Source organism: Drosophila suzukii, chromosome X, assembly GCF_043229965.1.
Source record: "Drosophila suzukii chromosome X, CBGP_Dsuzu_IsoJpt1.0, whole genome shotgun sequence".
Lineage (NCBI taxonomy): Eukaryota > Metazoa > Arthropoda > Insecta > Diptera > Drosophilidae > Drosophila > Drosophila suzukii.
The window spans coordinates 14,843,883-14,862,826 of record NC_092084.1 but is presented as its reverse complement, the minus strand read 5'-3'; the positions used below and the strand labels follow the sequence as shown (position 1 = coordinate 14,862,826).

Sequence of the window (18,944 nt, the reverse complement as noted above, 5' to 3'; positions counted from 1 at the left end):
AGGCGTACATCGAAAAGACCGACAGTTTTGAGCAGCTTTCTTCAATTGCTATCGATCCCCATCACTTTAAGGAAGATTTATTTTTTGACAAATTTTTTCATTTTTTGTAAGGGGGTACCTCGGTTTTTTTTGGTCAAAAAATGTCATTTTTTAGTGGTTTTTCAGTCGTAGTTTAGTCAAATCAAGGCGTACATCGAAAAGACCGACAGTTTTGAGCAGCTTTCTTCAATTGCTATCGATCCCCATCACTTTAAGGAAGATTTATTTTTTGACAAATTTTTTCATTTTTTGTAAGGGGGTACCTCGGTTTTTTTTGGTCAAAAAATGTCATTTTTTAGTGGTTTTTCAGTCGTAGTTTAGTCAAATCAAGGCGTACATCGAAAAGACCGACAGTTTTGAGCAGCTTTCTTCAATTGCTATCGATCCCCATCACTTTAAGGAAGATTTATTTTTTGAAAAATTTTTTCATTTTTTGTAAGGGGGTACCTCGGTTTTTTTTGGTCAAAAAATGTCATTTTTTAGTGGTTTTTCAGTCGTAGTTTAGTCAAATCAAGGCGTACATCGAAAAGACCGACAGTTTTGAGCAGCTTTCTTCAATTGCTATCGATCCCCATCACTTTAAGGAAGATTTATTTTTTGACAAATTTTTTCATTTTTTGTAAGGGGGTAGCTCGGTTTTTTTGGGATTCAGTTTTTGGTCAAAAATGCTCATTTTTTAGTGGTTTTTCAGTCGTAGTTTAGTCAAATCAAGGCGTACACCTAAAAGACCCACAGTTTTGAGCAGCTTGCTTCAATTGCTATCGATCCCCATCACTTTAAGGAAGATTTATTTTTTGACAAATTTTTTCATTTTTTGTAAGGGGGTAGCTCGGTTTTTTTGGGATTCAGTTTTTGGTCAAAAATGCTCATTTTTTAGTGGTTTTTCAGTCGTAGTTTAGTCAAATCAAGGCGTACATCGAAAAGACCGACAGTTTTGAGCAGCTTTCTTCAATTGCTATCGATCCCCATCACTTTAAGGAAGATTTATTTTTTGACAAATTTTTTCATTTTTTGTAAGGAGGTAGCTCGGTTTTTTTTGGGATTCAGATTTAGGTCAAAAATGCTCATTTTTTAGTGGTTTTTCGGTCGTAATTTAGCCAAATCAAAGCGTACAGCTATAAGACCGACAGTTTTGAGCAGCTTGCTTCAATTGCTATCGATCCCCATCACTTTAAGGAAGATTTATTTTTTGACAAATTTTTTCATTTTTTGTAAGGGGGTAGCTCGGTTTTTTTGGGATTCAGTTTTTGGTCAAAAATGCTCATTTTTTAGTGGTTTTTCGGTCGTAATTTAGCCAAATCAAGGCGTACACCTAAAAGACCGACAGTTTTGAGCAGCTTGCTTCAATTGCTATCGACCCATCATTTTAAGGAAGATTTATTTTTTGACAAATTTTTTCATTTTTTGTAAGGGTAGCTCGTTTTTTTTTGGGATTCAGATTTTGGTCAAAAATACTCATTTTTTAGTGGTTTTTCAGTCGTAGTTTAGTCAAATCAAGGCGTACAGCCAAAAGACTGACTGTTTTGAGCAGCTTGCTTCAATTGCTATCGATTCCAATCACTTTAAGGAAGATTTATATTTTGACAAATTTTTTCATTTTGTGTAAGGGGGTAGCTCGGTTTTTCTTGGAATTCAAATTTTGGTCAAAAATGGTCATTTTTTAGTGGTTTTTCAGTCGTAGTTTAGCCAAATCAAGCCGTACAGCTAAAAGACCGACAGTTTTGAGCAGCTTGCTTCAATTGCTATCGATTTAAGGAAGATTTATTTTTTGACAACTTTTTTCATTGGTTTTCACATTTTTTTTAAATTTAATTTTACAATCGAATTTTTTTAAACTAAAGTTCTAAAAAATAAATGGTGTCTATATACATTTTAGTATTTATCAAGTGGCTTATTTGTTAATTTTTTCTTATGCAGTTTTTAAAGGTATCCAAAAGTTTGCAATGAAAAGTAGTAGTAGCATTTTAGATTGGATTACATCCATCAATTATGGAAACAGTATGTTCTAGTCAATGGAAAAGTAGGCCTTCTCAGATAGTTAACTTAAAACAGAATTAAGTATTTAATGATTAGTTATAAGTAGTATAATTACGGCAATATTTTCCGTTGACCCTTATACAATACTTGAAAAGGGAAAATGATCTATTACCGGCAATTACTTGGAACCGAGTGATTCACAGTGATCACAGCATCAAAGTCGATCGGCACACCCAGACACTCCGACTCATTCCAACTCACACCCATTCGACAGCCGGGTCCGGTTTCTGCTGGCTTATCGGGGGAGCTGCGGATTTGGATCGGAATGGATCCGATCGGATTGGCTTGGCTTGGATTGGGTCGCTCGTTCGATGATCGCGCCAGGCTGCCAAGCTTTCCAGTTTCCAAGTGGCTGGCTGTGGGCCGCCTTCTGTGCAAGTGTACACTACGAAAAATAATCAAAATATATAGATATAAAAAAATAAATATTTTTTAGTATAATGGTTAAAACGGTCTTTAGCTGATAGCCCTTTCATTTGGTGCACTTTTATAGTAAAAAGTTTGTTCTGACAAACGTTAAGCACAGCATAGATTAAATAATCATTATAAAATATGATTTGCTTCGCAAAAAAAACATTTTATGGTTAATACAAGAAAAAATAGTTATGATTACAAGGTGATTTCCATTATTTGGAATGGGCTTTTTCCCAGCTAAAACGGAAAAAGTAGGGACTTCAAGAATTCTTCTTTCAGGCATTATCATCACATCATTATTATTTTTACAAATTTTTTTCGTAACTTTCTGAGATACAGTATCTTAAAAATATTTTCTTTTTAGTTTCTGGGCTGTCCAATCTGTTTCAAATTTTTTAAAGTGAAAATTAAATATTTTGCTATTTCTCACTTTGACACCGTTTTTTCTCTGAGTGTCGCCCAGGGGCCGTCAGTCAGTCTAGCGTGCTCCGTCCGCGATTGACTCAGCACACCCCCTCTTTGGGTCCGATCCCTCCGATCGGCCAAGATATAGTGGCAATGGGTTGTGTAAGCCGACCGGAATCGGAATCTCCCTGGGCGGGAGAAACAGGTGGTTTGTTTTTGTTTTGCTTGGTACTCGTTTAATCGGATATATCTGTTTGTGTATGTTAGAAACGATTTGCTCCGAATTGGCTATTATTCTATTAAAATATTCAGGTTTTAGAGTGACAGAGGGGGTATTTGGGGATGGGGGGATTTCCTCACTGACAGTTTGCAACTTTGTATCTACGCTCTCGGGGTTTCCAACTCTTCGTTTTTTTTGCTTAGACAAAGATATACCCACATATTTCCTTTCTATATATTTTCCCCACAGCTTTGGGATGTTCCACGATACCGCGAAGATTGGCTGCCATCCGCGTGTGGGTCCCATTGTGCACATCATGACGCCCACTTTCGGGGCGGACACCCTGCAGGTTTGCTGGTCGAACTGCAGCCGCAAGTACATCACGCACTTCCTGGAGTAAGTAGTCCACGTAAATTATGTGTAGATATAGATAGTACGGCACATTTTTACTAAGCAAAAAAAAAAAAAAATTCTGATATTTTTTCTTGTTCCTAAGGCGGTAGGTTGTATAAGGCAGAACCCAAATTTCTTAACATTTTTGTGTTCATAACAAAAAATACAAGTTTATAAATTTATTAAATGTTTAATCATATTTTAAAAAAATTGATATTTTTAAATCTTCCGAATTAGCTTTTTTTTAAAAAGGGAAAATGACCTGCCCTTTAATATTAGGAAATAATGACTCTTGTACAGAGACCACTAGTTTACAAGTTAAAGTCTATGAAACGCTTCCAAGCTATTAAATTTTGTTTGTGTTCTTGATATCAAATTCCGTAAATCTCCATCACTCTAAGGGGAATTTATTACTCAACGAGGTATGACATTCATTATTCTGACCTTTTTTTCATTATGCCAGCCAAAAACATTGGTTGTTTAGGGCGGTAAAATGGGATTTAGATTCTAATCAAAAATGTTTTTTCTTTGTCTTTTGTATTAACGGTTCTTAATATCCAAATTTTTATAATATATGTTAAAATGGTTTTGGTTCCTAATGGAGATTTTTTGAAATCATAGTGATATAAGTTTCAAGAATTGTCTAAAAAGAGATTCTTTTTGTTTTTAAAACCATAACCTAAAGGAATTTATAAAAGTTGTGTGTGATTTTCGGCATTGGTCTAGTGGGTGTACTCCCCTTATAACCCGATCTTATTTTTAAAAATTTCCTGGATTTCAGCCAAGGATTGGGCGAGTGCCTGGACGACCCGCCGACGCCGCTGGACGAGTACAACTATACGGGCGAGCTGCCGGGGATGCGGTACAATGCCCGGGGCCAGTGTCGCCTCCAGTTCAACCTGACCACCGACAGCGAGGTGGGCGCCTGCTCCACCCCCAACGAGTTCTGCTCGACGCTGTGGTGCCGGGTCAACGGCGAGTGCGTCACCCACATGCGGCCCACCGCCCCGGGAACGTTGTGCGGTCGGAACAAGTGGTGCCAGAATGGGAAGTGCGTCCGCCGGGAGGAGCTGGCGGCGGTCAATGGGGGATGGGGCGACTGGAGCGAGTGGAGCGAGTGCTCACGGAGCTGCGGCGGCGGTGTGTCCACCCAGAAGAGGGAGTGCGACAATCCGGTGCCCGCGAACGGCGGTGTCTTCTGCATCGGCGAGCGGAAGCGGTACAAGATCTGCCGGAAGCGGCCGTGTCCAGAGGAGGAGCCCAGCTTCCGGGCGCAGCAGTGTGCCCGGTTCGACAACGTCAGCTACCAAGGAGCCACCTACAAGTGGCTGCCGTTCTTCGACAAGAGTGAGTCCTCAAAACCTTTGGATTATCTCTCAAAAATGAGTTACATTTTATCCACAAAAACAATACATTTGCCTTCTCATATTCGATTAAAATGTATAACATCGCTTTATACATATACACAGTTTTTAAACTTTGATTTTAACATATAACTCTTTTTTGTTGATATAAGCTTATAAAATATTTAAATATTATTAACAAAGTATCTGCAAGTATTATTCGATTAAAATTTATAATATCACTGATTTTAGTCTTTGATTTTAATATAAAATTTTTTTTTTGTTGATATAATCTTTTAAAATATTTTGATATTGCAAATATTATTTAATACTGTATTTTTTATTTATATATTTAAAATTGATTTCAATTTTTTTAAAAATTAAATTTAAATTAACATTCTAACACTAAATTTTAAATTCAATGTGCACATAATAAGTTTTAAAAATACTTTTTTATCACTGTATTAACTTTAAGCTTTACCTGCAAACTATTTATTGCTAAATCTCAGATTAAAAGTCAGATATATCGCTAAACCAATAGTGATTTTCGATTTTATTAAATTTTATATTAATGGGTAACAAAAATGACTAAAAAATTATAGCCTTAAAACAGCGGTAGGCATAGAAAAAAGCTCTGCCCAGACTCTGCCGCAACACAAACAGTGCACAAAAGCGTTTAGTATACACACATCGATAAGGTGCCCCGTACAAATTACTATTAAGGGTACAAGCATTTAAGATGTATTTAGAGCATAAAAAATACATTTGTTAAAATATGATGTTTAAAAATATTACCAATCTGTTATATCCCCCAGATAATCCCTGCAAGCTGTTCTGCAGCGACGTGGACGACACGATAATCGCCAACTGGGGCTCCACGGTGCTGGACGGGACGCCCTGCACGCTGGGCACGAACAACATGTGCATCGACGGCATCTGCAAGGTAGGGTATCCCCAATCCCATGTACGATATAATTGAGCCCTGAGCCCGAACCGCCTTTTGTTCAGAAAGTTGGTTGCGATTGGATCGTCGACTCGGAGGTGCAGGACGATCGCTGCGGTGTCTGCGGCGGTACTGGCGATCAGTGCCAGCCGGTGAGGGAGACGTTCGAGGATCCGTTTGCCGCCAAGGATGGCGCCTACGTGGAGATCGTCACCATACCGGCGCGTGCCAGGCACATCCTCATCCGGGAGCAGGCCAACTCGGCGCACTTCCTTGCCATCGCCACGGCCAGCGGGGATCGGTTCTATCTGAACGGGGATAGCCTCATCTCGATGCCCGGCGAGTTCGAGATCGCCGGCGCCGAGAGCCTCTACGATCGCGTTGACGAGCAGGAAACCATCACAATACCTCAGCCCATCCAGCATTCCATATCGCTATACGTAAGTGGACTTAAATGAGAAAACAAGAAAGAACGCTATAGATACCCGTAACTGAGCTAAAAGAAGTGCGAGGGAGATGGAGATATGCATGCAGCAAATTTGCTGTTTCCGAGATTAAACACTTTAATTGCTTATAACCTTTTAATGAATGGTCCGATTCGAACAATTTTTGGTATGTAAATGGGTATTGATAATCAGAACAGAATCTATATTTTTAAAAACTTGGACGCTAATTAGAGTGCCTTTATACAGACAGACGGGCATGGCTAGATCAACTCGGCTAATGATCCTGATCAAGAATATATATACTTTATAGGTTTTTATTTCTTCGGGTTAAAATGCTGGTTACTAATTAATGTTCTGGTGTCCCAATTTTGGACACCTAGGGCTAAACTGCAACATCTCTTTTTAAATATTTAGTATCCTAGAAATTTTACTGATTTTCATTTGTTTTCCCAGGCTATTGTGCGCGGCAATGAGAGCAACGCTGGCATTTTCTACGAGTTCACGCTGCCCGCACTGAATGTGAGTGCCGGCAGGCAGTTCCTGTGGCGCCTGGGCAACTGGACCACGTGCTCCGCCAGCTGTGGGGGCGGAGTTCAGCACCGGGAGCCCATCTGCCAGGAGAACGGCAAGGGTGAGTCCACCTATTTTTTCCTGGAATATAATTAGCTATAATAAATAATCACCGATCCCAAAGGTCTGGCTGATACATTGCCCTGTTGGACGCACGCCAAGAACAAGAGGCCTCTTCGGCAGTCGCGGGGATGTGGCGAGCAGCCGTGTCCTGCCCACTGGTGGCCAGGTCCTTGGCAATTCTGTCCCCTGACGTGTCGTCCCCCGGGAGGATCAGTCACTCCTCCACTCCGCCGGCGATCCGTCGTTTGTCTGGACCAACACGATGTGGTGGTGGCCGATGCGGAATGCGGACTCCTGCAGAAGCCACCGGAAATGGAGCCCTGCGAATCCTCGCTGCCCGATTGCAGAACCAAGTAGCAAAAGATAAACAACCCTATATTTATTGACAGTACTTGAACAGTACTTTATAATCGAACATATTTATTCAGCGAGTAAGCGATCATCCCAGATGTACTTAACTAATCATACGCACAAACGAACAAACAAAAAAAAAACGAAATTACATAGGCTAAGGATAATGCTTAAGCGCTAGCGATAAGGCATCTTATGTATTACGATCGCGGGCTTATCGATAGATATATATATATATATATATGTAGTATTTAGGTTACTCAATACAGAATAGATGTATGCGGAATTGCCGGCTGTCTATGTAGTTCATATCACAAGGGTTGTGGTTCTGGGGCAGCTAATCGATAGTGGATAATGGATGGGTGGATAGGGAGTTCACCTCCTAGAAGCGAGTGTTATCCGGCATCTTGCGGAAGTAGGCTATCTTATCCGTGGGCACTCGGTAGCCGTGCATCCAGCGGCTGCCCTTCCTCAGCGATCCATCGATGCCATCCTTCCACACGCCCTGTGGCAGGTAAACTGAAAGAATAGGTATCGAATTAATAATGTTTTACTTAAATATGAATATATATACCAAGTTATATGATATATCACATATTTCCCACCCCATAACTTGCCTAACCAATACTATAAATTTTAGTAATGGGATCGACTGAGATTTGAACGCAAAAGATTCATTGCAGAATAAACAAAATACTTTTAATGGTATACTACTCTAAGATCTTTTAAAAAATAATCATTTTTCATGATCAGAGAAATTTAAATTTTATTAATATAGAAAAAGTTAAATATTTTTTTAAGATTTTTAAGCACGGATTGCTTGAACATTTAATAAATAAACTTTTATAGGTATACCAAACCAAGCCCCATCAACAAATAATGAAGTTATGATAAGAGAGTTTTAAAACTTCAGAGAAAGACAACAATCTTTTAAAATATCTACTTATACGACTTCAGAAACGTTGAAAACAATAATGTTATGATTCATTCATATCTTAAAAATTCCATAAAAAGTAAAAAATATTTTAAAAATCTAACAAAATATCAAAAAAAAAACGTTTTTAGGCCCATAAGGGAGTAAAAGTGAATGAAATATTCCCTTAAAAGATCTTGAATCCCTAGTGCTATTTCTAACTTGGACTCACCCTCTCTCTCCTGGCGCTTGGCATGCAGAATGGGCGCCACGATCAGCTCCTCGCCCACGGAGAACTCATCGCTGACGATGAGGCAGGCGGGATCGTGGGGATCCATCATCCAGAGCGGTCGCACCAGGGGCAATCCCTCGTCCATCGAGGACTTCAAGTACTTCTTGAGCAGCGGAATCACATCGTTGGTGCGCACCTCCTTCAGCTCCTGGGCCACCCGGGTGACCAGGTCACTGCGATACTCCGAGGGCAGGTGGCTGAACTGCATGGCCGGCATGAAGGTGGCCAATTGGAGCCACCGGATGAAGAGTTCCGGATCGGGCAACGGGGGCTGGGCCATCGAATAGAAGGAGACCATCTTGGAGAGCGGTCGCTGCAGCAGATAGTCGCCTCCAATCACGCCGGGCAGGACGAAGGGATAGCCAATGACGCCGTAGTTGAGCACAGCTCCCAGGGTCTCCCTCAATCCCTCCCAGGTGGCATTCGCCGGCGGAGTGCTGAGGAAAGTGGGCGGTTTGGGCACCACACTTGCCGTTGAAACGGCCATCAAGCCGGCTCCCTCCAAGCTGGCCGTGAACAGTCTGGCATACGTATCCGGATTATCCAGGGTCTGGCGGCATTGATAGTAATGCGGTAGATTATAACCGGTACCCAAATCCAGATAGAAGCTCTGCACTCCGTACTCCTCCTTCAGGCGCTGCAACTTCTCCAGCAGCCAGGGCACCGAGGCATTATTGGTGATATCCAGAACTCCGGCACTGGAGCTACTCTTGTACCTGGTCAGGGCGGGAATACTCCGTTCCGAGTGGCGTTCGTAGATCAACAGCTTTCGCTTCACTGCATCCTTGAAATTAGCACTGTCCGTGCTGATGAAGGGCTGTATGGTTAGGACCACCTTGAAACCCCTGCGATCGAGCACACGTATGGTGTCCTTGAGAGTGGGAAACCTGGCCTTGTCCACCGTAAAGTCCCCGATATTCTCCTGCCAGAACTCATTGATCACGATGTGGCCCAAGCCCATGGCAATGGCACTTTCCGAGTAATCACAAATGGCGGTTTCGTTAAGGGAATCCGGGTCTTCGGTGTGCGGGATGCGCCAAACGGGTTCCTCTAGAAGGGAATTCAACACCTCCATGTCCGTCTTCTTGAGGCCATCCCACAGGCTCTGCTGGGTCATCAGCATGTGAAGACTTCGCATATCCTCGGTGGTGCAAATGCGGTAATCCAACTGGGGCAGCGGGGTCAGTCGATTCACAAAGGTGAACTCATCGTTGGCCGCCCGCAAGCAGAATCTATTCTCCGTCCGGTTGACACCCAATTGCAGTGGGGTCCTCTCACTTACCTGCATGGCCACACCTATGGAGTTGATAAAGTACCTCTTCACCCCATTGCCAAACTGATGGATCTTACTGTCACCGGAGGCGTAGGGGGCAAAATCAAAGTTGGCATAGCTCAGGGACCACTCCTGACCCTTGGTGACCCCGCCGCCAAACCACAGCCCATTGTCGCGCTTCAGTTCATAGCAATCGGTGGGCAACAGACCCTGGGTCAGGGCCTGCCACTGCAGGGTGTAGCATCGGAAAACCCCCTTGTCCTCGAAGTTCAGATGCAGACGGGCCACCCCGTTCCACTCGATGCACACGCTGCCATCACTCCGCCGATGATCCTCCAGGCAGTGGAACGGAGCCGTATCGAAGCCCAGCGTCACGCCCAACTGGCCCGATATCACCTCCTTGTCCTCGTGGCTCAGGATCCGGAAGATACGATCGTGCGAGTTGAACTTGATCTTCTGGAAGTAGCTCTTCGTGAGCATCTGCTGGTGGTAGGCCACGTACGCATAGCCGATCTGTAAGAAAAGGGTTATCTATTAGAAATGGGTTTCTGGGATGGTACTAGAGGTAGAGGTAGTGAAAAGATATATATAGCATATTATTTTATGAAAAGAATCCCGAAATGATATACAACTTTCATGGTCCACAAAGTACCAAAAACAAACATTTATGGTCCTAATGAATTTAATATACAATATTACATATAATATTACATTTATCCCTCATTAATATTTCCTACTACTACAAAAATAAACGATGAATGAAATTTAAAAGAGTTCCTTCAAAGATACCATATCAGTAAGTAACGTTTTAAGACCATCTTCAGTTTGGTAAAAACTTTGTCAAGATATGACACTTTTCAAAGCCCTTTTAAAATAAAAAGCAATATGATAAACAGCTTAAATGGGGGCTTAAGACTTCAAAATGTACTCTTGAGAACCCATAAAACCCATTTAGCAGACTTTATCTAAATGGACGAAATACTTTTATCTTTTGAAGCCAGTTCGTTTCGACAAGTTTAAATCGGCCCCTAAAACATCAAGCAACTGTACACAGTCATCGTCTTATTGATTTTAAGAATTTTCGCTTGCAAATAATCTAGAAACTCTATTAAAAGCTCTTCACCATGTTTATGATCACTCACTATGCTGGTGATCTGAAATACTGAGTGATTGACTGAACAGATTGCTGAAACAGATTAAAACTGCTTACCAGAAATATGATCATGAAAAACATGATGATGACGAATATCTTGATTTTGTAGTCCTTGGTCTCCCGCTTCTTCTTTCTTATCAGCTGTGGAAAGGCCTGAGGAGAAATAAACAATTATTAGAAAATGACCTTTGAACTGTGGAAGAGATAGGGCGGACCCACCTGCATCTTTTCGCGCAGTAAACTGGCCAGGGAATTGACACTGGTGATGGAGGCCTGGTTGGAGGCCAAACTGTGGCTATCGAAGTCGCTGGCCAACATCTCCTTGGAGTTCAATCTCAGGGCGGGCAGAGGGGCAATCGAGGCACGTCTCCGGCTGCGGAAACGATCTCTGCCGGAAAAATTCACATATGTTTACAATATGACTATAAATATTACCTTTAAAATATTAATAATTTTCTTAGAATCTAAACAACGTTTAGAAAATATGATATCTAAAAGGTTTTTCAGTTGGTAAAATCTGCGAATTTAATTTTTGTTATCCATAAATAATTCTATCAGCATACTGTAAGTATATCCCCTCATATCTTTGCTCTTATAAATTAAAAAAAAAGAAGATATTGTTCATTTTATAGACACGATCATAACATTTTTGTCTGAGAACCCATAAAAACGAAGAATACCTCCGCTTGTTGTCTCTTTGATATACATAAAGTTCATCAAGCGATAGTACCTTAATAAATTTATGATACCGATAAGCAAAGCTGTCATAAATATTACCTAGACAGCTGATATGCATTGCACATAAGAAGGAAACGGTTTGAATTTAAAACAAGAATAAAACCTTAGCAAAAGAATTTGAAATCATAAATGGATTAAGGACATGTATCTCCTAGATACACTTTGGATGTATTATTTATTTATTTTATTTTAACAAATTAAAGCTGGTATATAATTCTATATACTATATTTTGTAGGTATTTATTCAAAAAGTAGCAATATTAAAAAATGTTTCCAAAGATAATCAAACTGAGTAGATCAAACTTGTATTGCGTGCAGTGACTGAGAAATCTTAAAAATTCCCAATAAGATAAGAGGTAGTACACTTGTACAAACGAGAAGATGCAACCGTATGCCATGGACCCTGAACTTGCAACGGCTTATCGCCCTTATCGGGGCGGAAGACGGTCGTTAAGCCCACCTCGCGAGGCCCCAGAGCAATTTGCATAACGCACACTTTTCGCTCCGTCGGTATGCAAATCTCGCGTAAACAAATCGCAGAACCCAAAAGTGGCAGAAAGCGAAACACGAAAATCTGGGCAGCTGATATTGTGCCATATAATATATATATATGTATATATACTTGCTTGGCCTGATTTATTTACAGTTGATAAGCGGCTTGGCTTTGCTCTCAAAGTCATAAACACTCCCCGGGGCCTATAGCCGATATATATATGTTATATATATATAAGTATATATAACTCGAATGCAGTTTGATATACAGATATACGGATGTTATCACGCCCAATCACGATCATCAACTGAGCCGAGACTCGTTTATGTCGCTATAGCCCAGTAAAAAGATACAGCTCCAGATCTGTAGAGTCCGGGTCGCGTACTTTTGCTGGAGCTTCCTCGCCTCCAAATTAACTTATCATCCGCAAGCAGATTGGAGACCCGTCGCTGTGCCTAAGCACTTAAATTGCCCTCATCGCGTGTGTGTGCCGGCAAAAGCCGTATGACACGGGTCTTTGGAGAGATCTTACAGAGTTCCACTAGTATTTTGTAGTATTACTGATATACCCTTCTTATAAGAAAGCTGTGTGACATGGGAACTTAGAGATATCTTAAAGATTTTAAGCAGTATTATTAGATACAAATTTTGATCACAACCTTAACATCTGAATGACACGGGCATTTAGAGAAATCTCACAAAGTTCCCAAAGAATATTTAGGAATAACAGATATACCTTTTTTATAAAAAAAAAACTAAAGCGTTTTTTTACGTACTCCTTTGTCAAAGATAGGATTTACTTTGAAATTGATGGAAGATTAGGTATCATCGATTTTTTGATATTATAAAAAAACAGTAACACTCAGATTTATGTTTGGGATCTCTGCTTATTTAGCATTCCTATTATAATATTATATTTGGACTTTTTAACACCCTCTGATTCCTTGGGTCTAATGAGTAAACTTAGACAAACTTAGCATTTTCCATTAAAAATAAGCAGGAAATGTTTAGTTGATTTGTGTACTGACATTGATTTCTTTAATTAAGCATTATGCACTTATAACACTGAACTGAAAAGATACTTTGAGATACTTTTTGAAACAAAAATTTAAATGAATACAACTTTTTTTATTTTACAGAGCTTTATGATCAAAATTGACTGCATCTTATATGATTGTTTGTCTACCCTGAAGTTGCTATGCTGATTTTTAATCACTCAAAAACTTACAATGCAATTTCTGATAACAGAACCCTTGAAAAAAGAATTATAAGTGTTAGAGTCAGCTGGTTTTAGCTGCTTCAAATTGGCATGAAATCAGATGATTAAGCTAGTATTAAATACATGTAATGTGAATACATCAGTTCCTTGAGGGGATTTTCATTTAAGAGAATCTTTTGCATCTTTTGAATATGCATGATGTTTCTTTAAGTTTAACCGCAAGCAGTTTAATCAAAAACCTTAAGATGCAAGGAAAATATAGATAAATCTTGAGGTCAGTTGTAATATTTTGTTTGGTACCTATTTGTTATATAAATAAATATTATTTTATTATTTGTTCCCATGCTAATATCAGAGTTACGCCCAGTGTTTTATATTATATCGTTAATAATAACTGTTATTCGGCCAACACTTGCCCGATTCCGAATAGGTAATCATAGGAATTCACAGCGCAACTCGCCTCAAATTGCCCAGGCGGGGAAAAGTCGAATGAAAATTGCAATTGAATTAGCATGGAAGTGGGCAATAACTGTAACCGATACCGATGCTTGGAATGGGGCGTTGCAAATCGGGCGTTAATATCGGGGGGGAATGTTGGGAAAGGCACGTTCCACTCGATGTAGACGCCACAATTGAATTACTGTCGTTCGGAGACAAAAGGCAGCGACTTTCAATTAATTAATCTAATTGCCCGATGAATCAAATGGGAAATGTGCAGAATGACAGCGTGAGTTAAGATTAGAGTATCTTTATTCTGGATTCTGGATGGAAGACTAGCCAAGAATTTGGGTATCCTGTCGGCGACCCTTTATCTTTAAGGATCTTAAGAGCGGCTATTTGAGTTAATCATCATTAGTATTTAAAACGATGTCTTTAAAATAGTTGACTCACTCTGTAGTGCTAATTATTAGGCAGTAACATTAATAAATCATTTACTTTTTCTGTTCATATTGTAGAGTTATGTAATTATAATTTTGATCAGTGGATAGGTTTTCAGTACCTTTTAATTTAAATAAACAAATTATAAGATCAATTAATTTTCGATAGGCTTTAAAATTATAAATATTGAGACTAACAAAATATAATAATTATTTATTAAACATATCATAAGTTTTACAAAAGGTAAATAAGACCATACTTAAGTTAAAGAAAAGTTTTATCAATATTGGAAAAAATGTTTATAAAATTAAGCCGACAAAAAAATTGTGTTCCTAAATTTAAACATTAATAGGTAAATATTGGCTTCTAAAATTGATCTTATAGATTTAAAAGGTAAAAATGCTACAAAAAGTTTTTAAACAAATATGGCAAAATGTTAGTATATCCAATAAAAAATCAGTATCATATCATAATAAAAATCGATTAAAAAGCACTTAAGATACACAAAAATTGTAAAATGTTTTAATGTATTCTTTTTAGGATATGTGTATATGGTATCGGAACAAATCACTCACCGGTGGACTGGTTTTCTGGCGTTCCCGAACTCGTCATCGCTGTCATCGTTGGCGCTGCCGGCGTTGGCGAAATTGATGGCCGTACCGCTGACGGCCTTATCCGGCGTATTCGCCGATGTCGTCGGCGCCGTAACGCCCGGAGTGCCCAGGCTGGAGGCCGCATCGTCGGCTATCTGGAAAACAGGAATTTATATAGCCAATAGTCGCATTCGGTTCGTTACACTATCCACCACACTATAGATAATGCAAACAGTAAACAATTGTAACTGAAAGCGTGTGGGATTTTGGAGGGGCATGACATATATATAACATATATATGGGGGGTACGAATACTGGATCGGTTCTGCTTGGGGTGCTGGGCTTTTGGCACCTGCCTGCACTTGGGCAAGGTGAGTACAATTAGCACGGAGGCGTTACCGCAGAGAGCCCCGTCAAGGTGGCTCAATATTACCGCAAAACCCGGACCAGTAATATCATCCGTTTGGATTTTTTTATAAGCTGACAGCCAGACTTAGTACCTGCCTTATCCTTATCCAAATCCGCACTGATATCGAGTATTATATCGGTTTCTATATCTTTATCCGGTGGCTGATCCTCGCTGGGAACACTCGACAGGATAAAACGACTGTTGGGTGAGCTCATTTTGGACACTTAAGGGTTTTATTTATATCACTGAATATAAGATATGCAATATGATATTTCGAATTTTTATAGGTAAAACTATTAACGTTTTATTAATGGTATATTGTTTGTATACCCTGATAAGAAATCAACCACATATTAAATTTGATCACATTTCACAAAGTCATTGGTAAACAACAAATGTTAATCTACTTTGTTAATTTATTTTTATTTTAGGGATCCAAAAAAATATAGGTCACCGATGCGATATTTTCCGATCTGGGCTTAAATGGGTATGTTTTTCTTAAGAAGTTTTGCTAAAATCAATACAGAAAACCAATTAAATGTTTAATAATTATTTTAATAATGTATGTCTTTCTTTCAAGTCAAGAATATTCGAAAGTTTCTGAATAATTAAATAGGGCACCGAACCGAACGCTGTTAATGCCGCGATCGCACTGTTAACCGTTGATAATTGCTGGATTGCTATTGCCTGAATATTGTTTTTGAAGCCTCAATTTATGCGTTTTAATCGCTCCGCTCTCGCCGTCGCTGCCTCTGCCTCGGCTACCGCCGCTGCCTCAGTCGACGCAGACGTCGGCAGCGCAGTCACAGTGGGGCGTTGAGTGGGAATATTCACACCCACACTCAGAATAATCGCCACCAAGTTGAATCGACTCGAAAAAGCCGGGCGAAATGCCCGCAAGTGAGAGGGAATTTGATTTTGATTTTGATAGAATTACCCGGTAGTCGTAAATTAATTGTGATACCCTGATTGGTTATGTACGTACCACTTTAGCTTTATTTTTTTAGCGCCGAACGGTAGCGCTCGATTTAGCCTTTAATCGCGGCGACTGGCCATAAATACACTGATACACTGCTAAATAAATCCATGCGCAAGCCATATTCAAGGGGAAATAATTTGATTCTCATAAAAAAATGTGGCAAAGCCATATGCTTTTTACTAATTTATTTTATATTATTTTGCAAAAAATGGAATCTGGTTAAAAATTTCCATTTAGAAAGTCAGGAATTTTGTAGACGTCGACTTAGAACCAAAGTTCTGTATATATAATAATTAATTGATTTTGCTTTAAATATATTTACAAATAAATTATAAAACAAGCTAGATTAACCATATTAAGGAAAAAAGTCCTGTTTTATGAATTTTTTTTTAATATAAGAAGTTTTGTAACAACTTAAAAAAATTAAAGTGTATATTTTAAAACTTTTCATTCGATTTTATTGCTTTAATCCCAAAATTCACAACTATTTAAGCTACTTTTTCTTTTCTTTAAGGCTTGTTTATATCACTATTTTTTGTAATTCATAGTTGGCTTTCTCAGTGATTGCAATTAATTTTTACCGGCAAAACGTGAAAATAAGAGACAAAATAACTCGCTAATTAAATCTGCGTGGCTTGTCATTTATTTCACTCTTTAAATATTTATTTATTCATTACTTTCCCAGCTCTTTTCGCTTTAAAAGCCAAAGGTTTCCTGTCACTAAAGAGGATAAATAACAATGGCATACTTTCAGGCAGCCTGCGCAAAGACCACACTGCGTATGTGTGATTTTTGGCATGTGTGACATTTGATTGCTTGGCTACATCACACATACGCCGCGTTGGCCTGGCCACGCCCCCTTCGCCCGCCCCGACGGCTTGTTTGCATCTCTATAATTAGCGCAAGTCATACACCGCTTCTTTCTGACATCAGTAATGAGTTCGAGTGCTAACACATCTAAAAACTTATATACATAATCTCCCACGGGAAGAATATTGGTTGCGCTAATAATTCAATTTGAATACTACAGAAGGGGGGTGGTGTTGGAAAAATGTGAAATATCAGTAATCAATCATTATTTTATCACTTCGATCAATCAGTATTCATAGGTGCCTATAACATGCAAGTTTTATTTTTATTTGCAGATCAAAAACAAGTTTTAACTTTAAATGGCTTCTTCGCCAACTCGTTTTAATTTGTACGAAATTAAATTGTTTCAGATGATAATATCTTGTTAGCATAAATGATTATGCTAATATCGGAACCACTCGGTAGCTATGAATTCGTATTTGGAGCACTATGCATACCTTAATGGTTTTTTAATTTGATATATTATAATTTTTAATGGATATTTAAGCGAGCCAGTCAGCCTGGAATTCTCTAAATAATTTTACTGTAAGCAAACAAATGTGTTGTATAACTAAAGTGCTAAAATAATGGTGCCCATTTGTACCGTAGGACCATCATGTGACTATTAACTGGATTTCGGGTTTTTTGTCACATGTGGATTGCTTGCCAACTTCATATAATTAAGGCTCAATTAACGGTTGGATATTATTTTGGGGAACTTTCTGTAAACCGGCGAGAATCACAGACTAGAGGCGATGACGCCTCGCTTAATTACGCATTGTATTTTAATTTCGAATGAGAGGCTTAGCTGCTCAACTGGTTTGCTGCAATTAAATACTTAAATGTACAAAAAAGATACAATATGAAAGAAAGAACGCTTTATTTCAGTGCCCCGATCGTAAAATACCCTAGACTTACAGACCTTTTAAAAAGTATGTTGACTACTTTAACTCAAAGTTTCTTGATTGAGGTATTAAATATAATTATATGTTATACTAAAAAAATAATACTTAAAAGAAGTGTTTAAAAAAACAATCAAATATGGTAACTTTCTTACAAATGGTTGAAAATTATTAAAGTATATAAAAAATTGTTTATATAGCTTATTACATTCTAACAACCTACTTTGAAAGCTCGCAAAAAAAGGTACAGCTTTTTTAGTTTTCAGTTTAAAAAAAAAGACAGACTATATTGACGTATTATCTGTGTATTGATTTATTGTTCTTTTTTCAAACCTTATACTCTATAATTATATTTCCCATTGAGTAATAATATTAAAATTTAGAATTTAAGTATATATGTCCCTACATTTCTTTAAAATAATTTAAGACAATATTAAAAAAAAAGGTCTAAGCCTAAAATATTATATACTATATTCCAAAAGTATTCCATCTGACATTGATTAAATTTGTATGAGAGGTTTAGAAAGACCCTTCAAATAAAGATACCAAAGCAATACTCACAATCTCCTCGTGCAGCGCATCCTGTGGCTGCATCTGGTGTCGCAGACGCAGTGCCTCCAGATCCAGGGCATTGATGCCCGATGGCATGGATATCGAGTTCCGGCGGAGACCCGGGGCAAAGGCCTCCGGCGAGGGCGTGGGCGTGGGTGTGGACTCCTCCTGTTCCTCCCGATCCTCCGGTTCCTTCTCATTGACCACCTTCAAAAGCGGCAGCTCCACATTACGTCGCTCGCCGAGGGATTGCTTCCTGGCCATGTTTCCCAACAGCTGTCGCTGCTCCGGCCTCTCAGCCCTTCCATCCCGCTCATCCTCATCCGTATCCGCGTCCGCGAAGGCGAATTCCGGATGCCGGCCATTGAGCGCCTGCGCGGCTCCCGATCGCGAGGAGTGGGCCATTTCACCCACCGCTTCTGAGTTCCAGCGGCTGCGTTCCAAACCCGAACGCGTTTCACTGGCGAATGAAAAGG

General features: G+C 39.3%; 2 protein-coding genes across 4 annotated transcripts in view; one reads left to right on the top strand and one right to left on the bottom strand.

Moving 5' to 3' along the window:
• AdamTS-B (ADAM metallopeptidase with thrombospondin type 1 motif B) overlaps positions 1-8,024 on the top strand; it is an 18,381-nt gene extending 10,357 nt beyond the window's left edge. The window contains exons 8-13 of one of the 2 annotated variants that reach the window (XM_065868137.2): positions 3,365-3,511; positions 4,290-4,855; positions 5,667-5,794; positions 5,860-6,234; positions 6,694-6,871; positions 6,935-8,024. In XM_065868137.2, the coding sequence (XP_065724209.2) occupies positions 3,365-3,511; positions 4,290-4,855; positions 5,667-5,794; positions 5,860-6,234; positions 6,694-6,871; positions 6,935-7,230 (1,690 nt within the window). In that variant the 3' untranslated portion in view covers positions 7,231-8,024. Of the gene's footprint in view, positions 1-3,364; positions 3,512-4,289; positions 4,856-5,666; positions 5,795-5,859; positions 6,235-6,693; positions 6,872-6,934 lie in introns of those variants that run through there. The other variant, XM_017086708.4, reaches the window with a different exon arrangement.
• LOC108018867 (myogenesis-regulating glycosidase) lies at positions 7,252-18,944 on the bottom strand. Of its 2 annotated transcripts, none has more exons than XM_017086455.4 (6): positions 18,478-18,944; positions 14,760-14,932; positions 11,075-11,243; positions 10,913-11,008; positions 8,370-10,215; positions 7,252-7,743 (listed from the first exon to the last, which is right to left on the bottom strand). In XM_017086455.4, exons 1-6 carry the CDS (start codon positions 18,871-18,873, stop codon positions 7,607-7,609), a joined length of 2,817 nt encoding a protein of 938 aa, XP_016941944.3. In that variant the 5' UTR covers positions 18,874-18,944; the 3' UTR covers positions 7,252-7,606. The 2 variants fall into 2 exon arrangements, with proteins under 2 accessions (XP_016941944.3, XP_065724210.2); XM_065868138.2 differs by lacking the exon at positions 18,478-18,944 and adding an exon at positions 15,278-15,426 and having other exon boundaries at positions 14,760-14,928.

What these genes read in the sequence shown, in the direction of transcription:
- LOC108018867 (XM_017086455.4), bottom strand. Translation starts at nt 18,873, where the DNA reads ATGGCCCACTCCTCGCGATCGGGAGCCGCGCAGGCGCTCAATGGCCGG. An exon ending in TTTTCATGATCATATTTCTG is followed by an intron (nt 10,216 to 10,912) that starts GTAAGCAGTTTT and finishes CTTTTCTTACAG; the next exon opens with ATCGGCTATGCGTACGTGGC. An exon ending in CAAGCGCCAGGAGAGAGAGG is followed by an intron (nt 7,744 to 8,369) that starts GTGAGTCCAAGT and finishes CTATTCTTTCAG; the next exon opens with TTTACCTGCCACAGGGCGTG.